At 50.5% G+C, this 13,527-nt stretch overlaps 1 protein-coding gene across 2 annotated transcripts; it reads right to left on the bottom strand.

Annotated features, from left to right (window-relative positions):
- Positions 1-4,038: 4,038 nt before the first annotated feature.
- PCDH8 (protocadherin 8) lies at positions 4,039-8,817 on the bottom strand. Of its 2 annotated transcripts, none has more exons than XM_070407452.1 (3): positions 5,970-8,817; positions 5,588-5,795; positions 4,039-5,121 (listed from the first exon to the last, which is right to left on the bottom strand). In XM_070407452.1, the coding sequence occupies exons 1-3, from the start codon at positions 8,607-8,609 to the stop codon at positions 4,748-4,750; spliced, it is 3,222 nt and encodes a 1,073-aa protein (XP_070263553.1). In that variant the 5' UTR covers positions 8,610-8,817; the 3' UTR covers positions 4,039-4,747. The 2 variants fall into 2 exon arrangements, with proteins under 2 accessions (XP_070263553.1, XP_070263554.1); XM_070407453.1 differs by having other exon boundaries at positions 6,261-8,817.
- Between the last annotated feature and the right edge of the window lie 4,710 nt (positions 8,818-13,527).

The raw sequence follows: 13,527 nt of genomic DNA, 5'->3' as shown, positions 1-13,527 counted from the left end.
CCTATCTGGGAAGGTTGTGAAGATTAATTGTAAATGCTTGGTACAGTGCCTGGAAAGCAGTAATCACTAAAAAACGACATCTTTATTCTTATTCTTGTTCTTATGCAGCCATCCTGATGTGGATAGTCTCTGGAAAAACAGGCATTGAAACAAGGACCTGGGGGCAGGGCTTCCCAGGAAGCACAGTGAGGAAAGTGAGACAGGGAGGGAGGAAACCAATGAAGAGGGTGTTACTGAGTGGGTCGCTGCTGTGGTATGTGGGGCTCAAATTCACTTGAAACCCTCAAGAGATAGAAATTGTTCCTGCAAGGGATGGGAAAATGGGAGTATCTATCCACCAACACCTGTCCTAATTGGCTGAGGGATGGCTCTGCAGCTCTTAAATCCCCAATACAGACTGCTCTGTGCACAGGCCAAACAAGCTTCTGTGGCCCCAATTCTGGTGGGACTCGGAGTCCTCAGCAAGTCTCAAGCAGCAGACACAGATGCTTGAGATGGAGGCTGTCATTGCGTAACCGGAAGTGCCCATTGTAGTTGAGGTGAACTCAGAGATCAACAGTGGGGACATGGGCAGAGCGTCATATCTGCTATAGTGGAGTAAGGGACAATTAAACAGTATGTAGAAAATAGACCTTGATGAGTGGAAGTAAGAAATATGGTGAAGTCTTTTGTGTTTTTGCTTTGATCAACAAACTGCAGTCCCATTAATTGAGTTTAAAACATTGCCAGAGGGGTCGTTTTGGGAGTAATGGTGGCAGAGAAGAAAGGATGATTTTGACTTGGACATGCTGAATCCGAGACATCCGTGATCTTGTATAGTGTCATGCTGAGTTGGCAAATGAAATTTCCCTAATTCTGTTTTAAATTATGCAGGCTTCACTTTGACATGTTGAAATTCCTTAAACAAGTTTTGTGGGGGCCAAACCTGTACTCTGTTAATGAGTAAAGATCCACCCAACCTCCCACCCCCACCCCCACCCCTGCTACAAGAGCATGTTTAATCCGGTGCTTTCAGTGATGGCTTTTAGAACTGCCTGTTGTCTTTTCCTACATGCTGTTCACATTTTAGGTGACTTTAAACCTGTGGGTAAATTGCCTTGTAGATTATTTTTTTTCTGAAGAAAGAGAATAATAAATACTCTCTTGAGTTACTGCACAGCTATTGAAAACTAAACAGTATTTTCAAAACCCTTTTGAGTTGTTGCAAAGCACAGTGCCCCATTGAGTATTGTATTACTTTGCTTCTGTTTGCTTTCAAAACTTACAGCATTCCAATTATCCTATTGTTACTGAATTCACTAAAGTTAATATGCTTGTTTACTAAAATGGAATTTTTAAATGATGAAAGCTTATATTTGCCAAGTGAAATAAGCCAGATATTTAGCTAATTCTACCATGGAACTCATTCTGATTTTATATATGTTTTACATTTTCTCTCCATGTGCATATATATTTGTATTTGGAAATATGCATCCTGTTTTTGCTCTATTTTACAATGAATTTTAATAGATGTTGAAACCACTTATATTTTCATTTTTTGAAGTGGTTTCTTTGATGGATATTTTATTATAAGTATCACAGGACATCCAAGTCAATGGGGCCAGACATAAAAATATGAAATAGATAAAGTCTGGCTTTAGCTTTCTCTTTCAAGGTGACCTCCCACTTCCCCAAGGGCCTTCCCATGTCCCATTGCTCACAGTCAAGGTGCCCAAGGGTTGTCAGTATCTCCAAAGAGGTATTTGTGGTTCCATCATAATAGTGTAAGCCTGGTGGGTTTGCCTGCGATGCTTACTTTAGCCACACTTGTTTGACTATACATGAGTGAAAGTGGAAGAAGTGAAGAGAACAAACCAGTGTCAGAGCAAGGCCAGACTTCCTGAATCTGTTTCATCTTGGTTTATTCTTCCTTAATGGGTGGGGCTGCACGGACAGTTCTGGTAAAGACTGGCTCTGAAGGAAGACAAGGAAAGAGGAAGAGAGAATCTAGTGGCTATAACTATAGGCCAGGCATTGTCCTATGTTTTCTGCATACATATTATCTCAATTTAATAAAGCAGTATTCTTTTTAAAAATGTACTTGATAATAAACATTTTTGGAGTAAAACAGAAAGCCTCTTTTATATAGCTCCTGTTTCTCTGAGGGTTCCTGCTGCTGACCGCTGGAAGAGAAGAGCCTCACGCACCCCCTCTTTTATTATTATGTTTTTAAAAGTACATTTTAAGGACTGAATAGTGTGTTTGATATTTTTTAAGTCCCAAGAAAAAATAAGGTCTTTTAATGGCCATTTCTCTAAGGGAAAAATATGACAATGAAGTCATAGAGGTTTTACAAATCTAATTTTTGGAATAATGAAATAGCGTGCACAGTACAAAGTGAAATCATGACAATGACATTATTTTACTTTTGAAGGACTAAAGCAGGCACAAACCTTCAGAGATTGGACACTTTTAGACTACAGTGTGGGATTATTCATTATTCTGCTCTGCAATTGATGGGACGGCCCAAGAATAAAGCTTTAGATGTTAGGTTAATGCTCAACCACTGAGCCACACCAGCTGGTCATCATGGTTCTAGAATTGTCTGATAACATGGCCACATCCAATGTTTTCTTTTGGAACCTGAGGTCTGGGTACCTGAGCTTATCAGGCACAGGTTCAGCTCAGTTGCCTGTAGAAACCACCAAACTTTTCATAGGCCGTGGGTGGCGAAGCACTTGTGTGTGCCCACCCTGCTGTTCAGCTTGGAGCCACCACTGGTTTTAATTATGACTTCAACAGGCAGCTTTGAGGGCTCCTCTGTTCATTACAGTGCCTCACACTCTTTAATTAGTAATAAAGGAACACAGGCACTTCATAAATATAAAGGGCTAAACAATAATCAGGCAGTAAAGGCAATGCATTGGGACTTTTCCACCTAAGATTTTCTTTCAAGTTAAAAACAAAACAAAAAAACTTTTAATTATTTTTTATTGGTTTATTAGAGGGAGAGAGGAGGGGACAGGGAGAGAGAGAAACATGATCAGCTGCCTCCTGCACGCCTCCTACCTGGGATCTAGCCCACAACCCAGGCAATGTGCCCTAACCGGAAATCAAAGAGGCAATCTTTTGGTGCATGGGACAATGCCCAACCAACTGAGCCACACTGGCCAGGGACAAAACAAAAAACTTTAGTTGCTTCATTTTATTTTCTTGCCTTGAATAATTGGGTTTGAATTTAATTCTGGCCCCTTATTACCTGTGTGACTTTTGGCATTTTACCTATCCTCACTGTGTCTGTCTTGTTTGTTTGTTTTTAATCTGTGAAATGGAGAGCATGATAGTTCCCATCTCATGGAGATAGACTGAGGATTAAATGAGATATTTCATGCAGAGTGCTTTGTAAGGAGCTTCACTCATATGAAAGCTTGTTCAGTAAATGTTAGCTCTCATTATTATCCTTTTAATCTCAAGTGAAATGAATGCATAGAGTATAAGGCATAGATCTCAAAAACTTTCCATTATGTACTCTTTCAAACACAAACACACAAATAGATTGATATGATTACCCCCACCCCCCACACACATGTACCCATGCTAGCATTGACAGTGATCAGTATTTTATCAATCTTATTTCATTTGGCAAATTTTAAAGCAAATTCTAAGCATCATGTCATTTCACCATAAATTTGAGTGTCTTTTTTATATTAACGTCCATAATATGCTAAGAGCTCCTTGGGACTATATCTTCCTAATCTTGAACCCCAGCTCCTAGAAGTTACTATGGTTAGTAAAAGCTCTACCAATGTTTGCTTAATTAGTGAATGAACAGTCCAAATAGTTTTCTTTGACTTTATGGTAGATGTGTTATAAATATTTGTTGAGTGAATAAGCAAGGGCAGGAATTTTTTAGAGTTCCTAATGTTTATGGAGATGCACATGTTTTACAAAATCAAGAAATATTTTTAATACTTTGATGAGGTTTTCCAATACTTGAATCCCACAGGTTTAATATTGCTGTGAACATTAACAGTGCCCAAATAATCAGCCCATCCGAGGTTTAAATTTTTTTTATTTTTGTTTTTTTTTAAATTTTTTTTCGAGATTTAATTTTGGCACTCAAATTATTTGTGAGTATCTGACTATCGGCATCTTCACGAAAAGCAATTAGCAGATTCTTCAAACACATGACAAATCCTTTATTACTGTGCTTATAAGTGACACGGTTTACAGAAAACCAAATGTAATTAAATAACATTGAACTTGAAATCTACCACAGACTCAAGATATACAAGTTATACTTGGCAAGGCAAAACTTCTCAAACACTAGATTGTTTTAGGTAAAAGATAAATTTCCATTAAGGAATTCCAACATGTTTTGTTTTTTGTCTTACAGACATTTCCTTTGGCAATAACTTCCACTTTAGCTTTTATTATATAAAAATATAACAAAATTTCATTATATACAAACATTACATTACACAATGTACAGGTTAAAAACACTAAGAAAATGTCAAGCTGCAAGTGAAATTAAAGTCAATAGCATGATAAGAAAAATTAAATACAGCACACATTTCATAAAAATTACATTAACTACATTTTTTTTTGTTTGCAAATACCAAACAGTACTAATGTGATTGGAAATAGCTCCCAACAACTTCATTTTAAGGCACATCTTGCATATTTATATATACAACACTGAAACCGGTCAATAACTTAGGGGCTTCTCAGAGTGACCTGTATATGTGTGAAGACATGCAGCATGGGGTTACACATTTTCATTGGCTTCCTTCTTTGGGGACAGATACCTGCCAGGTGGGGACTGATAGAGGGGTACCCCGATCTCCTGCAAGTCTGGGAGCCTCGCTGGACGAGGAGGGGAGAGCAGAGTGACTGTCCTGTCATAGTCTCCGTGCAGCACTTTCTCATAGACGCTCTGCAGCCCCACTGTCTTGGGCAGCTGGGCCTGGTAGTAATTGTCTCTGCGCAGGGGATCGCGAGGCAGCGATGTGCTCTTACAGAAGGTTGACATCGGGGCTGGTGGGTGTGTGGAGGGCTGGGTGTTGGGCCCTCCACATGATGGGCTCCAGCAGCGGTCAGAGTGGCCCAGGATCTTGCACTCAGCCGTGCACGCCCACAGCCCTAATATAAAAGAGAGAGGGAGAGAACATGATTATTACTGAGATTGGTATGCCTCCATCTTCAGTATGTCAGACAGGGTTAGGGTGGCTGAAAAGGAAAACTTGTATGAAGATGAATGCCAGTGACTGAAAATTTGAAAGGAACGTTGCTGCAAAGCCACCTAACTCTAAGTTGACTCAGCTTCTTTTGCTGGAAGCAGAAGCTCCCCCCCCCCCCCCCCTCCGGTTGGCTCACTAGCATCACCCCTGCCTCTGCCTACCAGGGCGGGGCTGTGCTTAATTCAAATGGTGAAGCTGCTTCAACCTTGCGTTTTGAAGTTCATTGTATGGGGCCTGCCGGAGTCTGGAACTCCAGGACTGAGAAAAGTGGGGAAGAGGGAGTGTGGTGTGGGCAACAGAGATTGAGAGGTGGCAACAGGGGAGGGAGAGGAGGAATGCTGAACTTGGAAGGAAAGAGGCGTCCTCACCGCTCTGCATATGGTTGATGAGGTCCTTTTTCAGAGCGTCCCCACTGATGTCGGAATCACTGTCATTGAAATCACTGTCCCCTTTGCCGCTGTCTTTGCCGCTGAACTTCTCCGCTTCTCGGCCAGAGATGGTGTTGAAAGAATGTCCTTTCCAGACCGCCACGGGGGGCGCCGGCTCCGTTCCGAAGCCAGAGGCGCCGCGGTAGGGCTGCAGCAGGGGATGGGAGAAGCGGGGGTGAGGGTTGGGCAAGAAACAACAAAACAAAAAACATGTGCGACAGGTTAGGCATCTATCTGGCACGCCCACCCAGACCCCTCCAGTCTCTTCCCCCAGCCTGTCCGCGGAGCACGGAGCGGGGCGCCCAGCCGAAGAAGGCCTCACCTCGGCGTGCGCGCCGCGGAGCCGCTGCTGCCCCTCGAAGTGACAGGAGCTTTCCCCGGTGACGCTGCCGCCCTCCGAGCCCGGCACTTCGGCTGCCGCGACTGCGGGCGGGGGCGCGTCGGCCGCGGGGCTGCCAAAGGGCGCTTTGCCGCTGCCAGGGAAGGTGAGCACGTCGAACATGTTGGGTCTGGGCCCGGCTCCCCGGGCGGCCTCCTCCGGGGAGCCAGGAGCCGAGGCGCCGCCGCCCGCCGCCCCGGGCCGCTCTTCCCGGCAGGCCCCCCCTTTGCGCACCTCCTTCTTGCGGCGATTGCAGGTAGTAGCGATGGCGATGATGGCGGCCAGTAGCAGCGTGCAGCTCCCGGCCAGCACGATGATGACGATCAGTGGCGTATCCCATTGTAGCGCCGACCCGGACCCTGAGAGCCGCGAACCCGGCGGGCGAGAGCGCTCTGGGCTCCCCGCACTGGCGGGTGCTACCGGCCCCCGCCCGCCGCCTGCTGTCACCACGAAGCTGACTGTGGCAGTGGTAGAGAGCGGGGGACGGCCGCCGTCGGATATGACCAGCAGCGCCCGGAACACGCGGCCAGGCGGCTCCTGCGACAGATCGCTGGTGAGCACGATCTCCCCCGTGCGGCGGCCGATGGCGAAGGCTTCTCGCGGCTCCTGCTGCAGGAGGTCGAAAGCCAGCTCCCCATTAGCACCCTCGTCCGCGTCCCGAGCTTGCACACGCGCCACGGCCGTGTCCCTTGCAGTGCGCCCTGGGACTGCCACTTCCAGGGAGCCGTTGGCCGGCGCCGGATGCACCAGGACTGGCGCGTGGTCGTTCTGGTCCAGCACCCGCACTTGCACCAGGGCGCTGCTGGAGAGTTGAGGGACGCCGCCATCGCTCGCCTGGATGCGCACGTCGAGCTGGCGCAGCGTCTCGTAGTCGAAGCTGCGCAGCGCATAGATGGCCCCGGTAGCCGGATCCACTGAGACGTAGGTGGACACGGCGTCCCCAGCGCGGCCTACCTCAGCCTCCAGCAGCCGATAGGTGACCTGGCCGTTACGGCCCAGGTCCGGGTCTCGGGCAGCCACCGTGGCCAAGTAGGCGCCAGGCGGGTTGTTCTCGCGCACAGACACCTCATAGACCCGCTGCGTGAAGAGCGGCGCGTTGTCGTTCTCGTCTCCCACGCGCACTGTGTAGGGCCTCACGGTGCGTAGCGGGGGCGCGCCGCGGTCCTCGGCCACCAGTGTCAGGTTGTACTCAGCGATTCGCTCACGGTCCAAGGATGCAGCGGTCACCACCAGGTAGCTGCCCGCGTAAGCTGGCTGTAGCCGGAAGTGCTCGTGCCCGTAGAGGGCGCAGCGTACCTGCCCGTTGGCGCCCGAGTCCCTGTCCGAGGTGCTGACCAGAGCCACCAGGCTCTCCCGCGCCGCTCCCTCTGGCACCAGCGAGATAGCACTGGCCTCTGGTGTGCCGGGCCCGGTAGACGAGGTCGTGTCCGCCCCCTCGAGAGCAGCGGCGGCGGCGGCCGCGGCGGCGGCGGCGAAGGGCGAGGCGGCAGGCGCGCCCGGGGCGGCCAGGGGCGTGATGGTGATGTCCGGCGCGTTGTCATTGACATCGCGGATGCGCACGATGACCTTGCAGGTGGCTGAGCGAGGCCCGGGGCCACGGTCCTGCGCCCGCACGTCCAGCTCGTAGGTGTCCTGGCGCTCGTAGTCCACGGGTCCCGCGAGGGTGAGGCGTCCCGAGCGCGGGTCGAGATGGAAGAGCCGGCGCGCCTCTGGCGAGGTGCGGGCGCCGAAGGAGAACACGACTTCGCCGTTGGGGCCCTCGTCGGGGTCGGCCGCGTCCAGGTCGAACAGCAGGGAGCCCACGGGCGCGTCCTCTGCCAGCTCGACCTCGGCCACGGCGCCCTGCGGGAAGGCCGGGCTGTGGTCGTTGGCATCCAGCACACGCACACTGAGGGCGGCCGTAGCGGAGCGTGGCGGGCGGCCCCCGTCCTGGGCCACCAGCTCCAGGCTGTAGGCGGCCTGGCTCTCGCGGTCCAGCTCCTGCAGCAGGACCAGGTCAGCACACTGGGCGCCGTCTGCTCGAGTCTGCAGTTCCACGCGGAAGGGGCTGTGTGGCTCGGCCAGGCGCACGCTCTGCAGTCCGTTGGCGCCCACGTCCTCGTCCACCGGCACCTCCAGGGGGATGCGCGTGCCCACGGCCGCGCCCTCGGACACCTCCACGGGGATCTGGGCCCGTGGGAAGTGCGGCGCGTGGTCGTTGACATCCCTCACCTCCACCTCCACGTGCACCAGCCGGAACTGCTCCTGCGAGAAGCTGACCACGTCGAAGGCCAGCACGCACTGTGGGGCCTGGCCGCACAGTCGCTCGCGGTCCAGGCCTGCGTCCCCGACGGTCAGCTGCCCATCACCCTCACGCACACGTAGCAGCGAGCTGTTGAACTGCTTCATCAGGCGGAAGCTTGTGTCTCCGGACACTTTCATATGTAGGTCCTCAGCCAAGGTCCCGATGACCGTGCCAGGAGCGTCCTCCTCGAAGGTGCTGTATCGCACTGTCTTGCTCTGGGCCACTGAGAGCACCCAGCAGAGGCTAAAGAGCTGCAAAGGTAAAAGGCAGGGTCTACCCCCGCGCCTTACTGGACTCATGACGCCAGCCCCAAGTTCTATTCCAAAATGCTGAAGAAAAGCTTCCTCTCTGGTTTGCAGGTCCGGATCTAAGTCCCGGGCTCCTCGGGGCTCCTCGGAGCACGCTTTTGCCAGCTCCGTGCGGGGAGGAGTCTGGCGGCTGCAGCTTCGCGGCTCCGGCGGGCTCAGAGGACGTGCGGCGGACCCGCCCTCACTCTGCACACCTCCCTCCCCCTTCCTAGCTGCTGCTGCTGCTGCGCCGCCGCGCGCCGCCTCCGCTTTTATAGCCGCCGATATGCAAAGCGCCGGAGCCAGGCAGCCAATGGCGACAGCGTCCTCGCGCTGCTTCTACGTCAGCCTCTGACAATCCCTTTAATGTGGGAAGGCTTGGAGGGGAAAACAAGAAAGGAAAATTAGGAAATCTTTCCTTTGTTTCTTTAACTCCTTTTGCTTTTCCTTTTCTGCGTGTAGGGGAGTTAGCACAGGTTTTGTTCTTTGTGCCCTGCCGGTGCCGGCTGCTTGATCTAAGAATAAACACGCTGGGATTTCTTCGTGGTAGCGCAGGAACCCCGCACACTCCCTGCTTCTGCACCTCGGAGGCTTCCAAGCGCTAGCAGCCCTCTCTCCACAGACTAGCTCTGCCCGACGAGGCTTGGCTCGCCTCCTCTCCCTGCTTCCCACGGCGCCCTGAATAGCCTCTCGATTAGGAGCCCAAAGGAGAAGGGAAAATTGATTTTATTCAAATTTGTATACGCAATTGTGTTTTGCTCGTGTGAGCCCCGGTGATCAGAGTTGCTACTTGTCTTTCAGAAAAGAACCCCGCGATGTGTTAGTATGCATGTCACTGTCCAAATGGCTTTCTTAAATCCTGGGCGCTAGTAGGCAAGGAAAAAAGTTCCAAATAGGATTTAGCATAAGCTTGAGGAGATTTGGAAAGGTTTCAAAGATCAGTCTGTATCAAAGGCGTATGAAGCCCTCGTTAGCACTGGAAAGAGAATGGCGTGGCAGGCGATCCCTTTGGAGGCCCCAATGTCTGTATTATTTCACGGTGACAAGCTAAGGGGAGAGAAAGTTGAACAGTTTCCACAGTGGAGTTGGGCTAACGTGAATATAATGAGCAAACGCCACATGTATCCATTATGTTCCTCTATTCATCCCCAATCACTGCCATAACTCTCTGGCTAACGGGTGAAGGGCGCTGGATTCCACACAATGCCAGGCTCCTATTAAAGTGCATTTAGAGAACTTTCCCTCCTGAGGCCTTGTTCCGCCTATTTAGAGGATTTTCTTTCCGTTCTAATAGGGCCGCTCTGGGAAGAAACATCCCCTTCCAGAAGAACAAAATCACAGCGTGATGCTGAAACCTGGCACGAACCTGGGGAACTTCACCATCTGCCTAGGAAAGTGTTGAGCTTCGGTATTGCCAAACTCTGGGCTGGTCAGGCATGGCTGCCCCCCATAGGCATCCTCCCCACCCCCAGTTTCCCCAAAAATCAGGAAGATGGGTCTCCAAGCAGGAGCAAGAGGAATTCTTACTCATTCTTGTTGAAGAGCTTTACTGAGCAGGCTATGAAAATATGCTAGGAAGAGGAAAGGTAACAGCAAAAGTCACACACTGGAAGAATTTTTTTTAAAAGGGCGTTGGATTTGATAAGCAAATATCCTTCAGTAAATATTCTTTGGAATCCTGATTGTAGTCCTGTTCTCAGAATCCTATCTTTCAAACCCGAGGGAGTGTGTCCTGTTATTTGCTTTGTTTTGTTTTCCCCAGAAAAGACACAGGAGTCTCCTCAGAGTAGGAGACCAAGCAGGGAGCTGGGTGGACAGTGGGGGTTGTGGAGGATAGAGGAGGTGCTTGGAGTTGTCTCAGAGCAAAAAATGCAGCCCCAACCATCAATTTTTAAAAAAAGCTTTTATGAGATTGGGGGTGGGCGGTGGATAGTTGGGGATTTCCTTTGAGCTGTCATGCCTCTCGGTTTCCTTTCCCGCCTTTTCCACTTTGCAGCCCTGGAAATACTAAAAGCAATGGGGCCAGGCAACGCCAGCCGCGCAGGGACGTGGAAAGGAGACGCCCCCTCCAGGAGCCCAATTGTCAGCCATCTCTTCCACTATTTCCCCCTACCAATTGCCATTTAATCTCTCTCTCTCTCTCTCTCTCTCTCTCTCTCTCTGCCCAAGAGACATTTATTTCTCTGGGGTTCTAGAACTTTGTCTTCTTTCTGAACCCCGCAACTTCCCCACCTGGCCTGCTGGTGAGCTTTGGCGCCCGCAGGGTCCCGCCCTCTCTCCTCACCCCTGTTCCGCGTTCGTCCCAGACCTGAACGGATTCAGAACTCGGCTTCCCGCTGCGGTTAGCGTAACCCCGAGAGTCAGGCCCGCGCCACGCGGCTGCTGCTGAGCGCAGAACGTGGCGAAGAGGGGAAGGAGAGAGAGGGCAGTGGGGCCAGAGTCGCAGAGAACTGATGTCTTTTGCTGTTTCCATGGCTAGACCCTTGTCAAGAGCCCGGCCACGGGTCCCTGCGAGCTGGACCCATACCTGCGCCTCCTGCGCTCGCGTTCTGGACTGGACCAAGGGAGCCCAGCGCTGTTCATGCATTCATTCATTCATTCATTTGGCCGGAGAAGTGGAACTGCCTAATATTTTTACTCCAAACACTTTCATGCCATCATCGACATTCTCAAGACTGAAATAAACCAGGCGTGTTTTGAGGGAGTGAAGGGTTGGAGGGGTGTGGAAGGCAGGCAAAAGTGAAGAGGGGGGAGGTGGGCTGTGGGGCGGCTCACAGCAGGTCCAAAGCCTTTTATCCTCGGCCAGTGCCTCGGCCGCTCGGCGCCGGCAGCTGGGAGAGCGGAGCCCTGGGCGGGGCGCCGGGAGGAGAGCGCGGAGCCGAGCGGAGGAGCCGGGCTGCGAGCGCCGCCGCCGAGGCGGGCGCGGAGGGAGGGAGGCCTCTCCCCGCCGGCTGCGGAGGTGTGAAGGCACGCGAGCTGCGTGAGCCGCGGCCCCGCCGCCCGCAGCCTCCAGCTGCGGAAATGCGATTTGAAATAGCGCACCAGCGTCCACAGCAACTCCCCGGGGAAGCTCCGTGTCCAGGGAGGCTGGGGCAGGGGAGTCGGGGCAGGAGAGGAACCCGCCGCCCCGGGCTGATCCCGCCCCACACAAGCCGCTCAAATCGACTTGTTATCACACCAAAGGCCTAGGCTGGCTCAAAGGAGCCCTTTATCTCCATTTTTTTTTTTTTTTTAAACTACCTCGCCCGCAACTGTCTGGAAATCCTGAGAACAAATACAGCCCCACAATGGCCGGCATTTTCTCGGGATGCAAATGCTGCGGACCCTGGAGCCGGTGTCTGCTCCCGCGCCAAGCCCGCTTTGTGAAGCTCGCGTGCGGACCCCGGGATAGACACGGGCGTCACGTGAGGGATTAGGGCTCAGCAGCGTTTTCAAAGCGGCGACAAAGGGCGGGCTCAGCCTGATCGGATATCTCCCACAGTTTAGCGGGCAAGAAAATCAGGATACATTCTCATATGTAATAGGATTATCTTTCCCATTTCAAGTTCTATACAGCATGTAATTTATTTTTAATTAGGATTATATCTGCCAGGAAAGAGAACTAGACTTCGATGGAAAGTGTAATCTTAAGGGTGGATCGGGAGAGGGGTTGTTTTTTAACCTTTTCACTTAAGAAACAGTTCTGGGCCCGTCGGTTTTCCTCCTACGGGCCCACTCCATCATTTGAACCGTGGCGAGTTGACTTCGGTTTGCGCTCCAGAAATGTAACCAAGCTCTTTTCTACACTGCAAACATTTGTATTTTTAAAAAAGTGACCCCCACTGTTACTTGGTTGTCGACACTGACATCATGGCTTTTACACGTTTACACCACACCGCAGCACAGCCTCCTCCCGGGATCTGAACTTATTAGCACTTAGACATTGAAACAATTTGGGAGTGAAGGTAACTGTTGTTCAGTCATTCATTTTGGATTGGTGCCAGCACCAGATGCTCAAAACCCTGCACCCTTCCCAGGTCCTGGGCCACTCAGCCGTCTGTGTGTTCTGTGTCAGAATGCTCGGGGATGCCCACCGGCCTGGAATGGAGCGCAGCTGTTGACTGAAGGCACTGGGAGCATCCCACATGGGTTCACATATGAACACTACCCCTGATTTGCTGTGTGACATTGGGCAGATTATTTGATCTCTCTGTATCTTAGTTCTCTCATGTAGAGAATGGGGGTAATAATAGTATTGGTAAGGTTGTCTTCAGGACTAGGTAAGATACAGTATCTGGTGCTTGGGAAACCCCAACACATGTTAGTTATCACTTATTAAAGCACAAGGAAGAAACATTGGCGGCCATGTAATTTAAACCTTTTATTTTATAGGTGAGGGATTTGTTCAGAAAGGAACCCCTAACCCCATTTCCTGATTGTTTCTTTGCTGTAGTTACAACTGTCCCTCAGATTCATTTGTAATTTCCCCCTCTCCTTCTAGAAATACTAATAGATATAGTGGTAGGTGTATAGATACAAAAGGAAGGAGAAAATGGCCATGTGAGGGTTCAAGTAACTTTCATGCCCTCATGTCATTTACAATTTTTTGGGTACCTTACTTTCTGGTTAAGATCAGATGATGACAAAAAGGTGTTTTTAATAGAATTTTTTTTTTTACCACTTGTTTTCACAAAACCCATGTATCATGACTGAAGCCACCTGCAGATACAAATATTTAATGGACAGCAACCCATCATTTGGAGGGGAGAAACTGCTACTCTCAAGAAGAATCCTAAGGAGGTATGATGACTGAATGCAATGTGGTATCCAGGAATAAAAAATGACATTAGGGAAAAACCAAGGAAATCTGAATAAAGGGTGAACTTTATTTTTTTTAATTTTTAAAAATAATTCTTTATTGTTGAACGTATTACATATATCCCCTCTTTCC

Source organism: Myotis yumanensis, unplaced genomic scaffold (genome assembly GCF_028538775.1).
Source record: "Myotis yumanensis isolate MYYU_CA2020_CCGP unplaced genomic scaffold, mMyoYum1.0.hap1 SCAF_3, whole genome shotgun sequence".
NCBI lineage: Eukaryota > Metazoa > Chordata > Mammalia > Chiroptera > Vespertilionidae > Myotis > Myotis yumanensis.
Note: the sequence above shows the minus strand (reverse complement) of the source record. Positions and strands in the feature narration are given on the sequence as shown.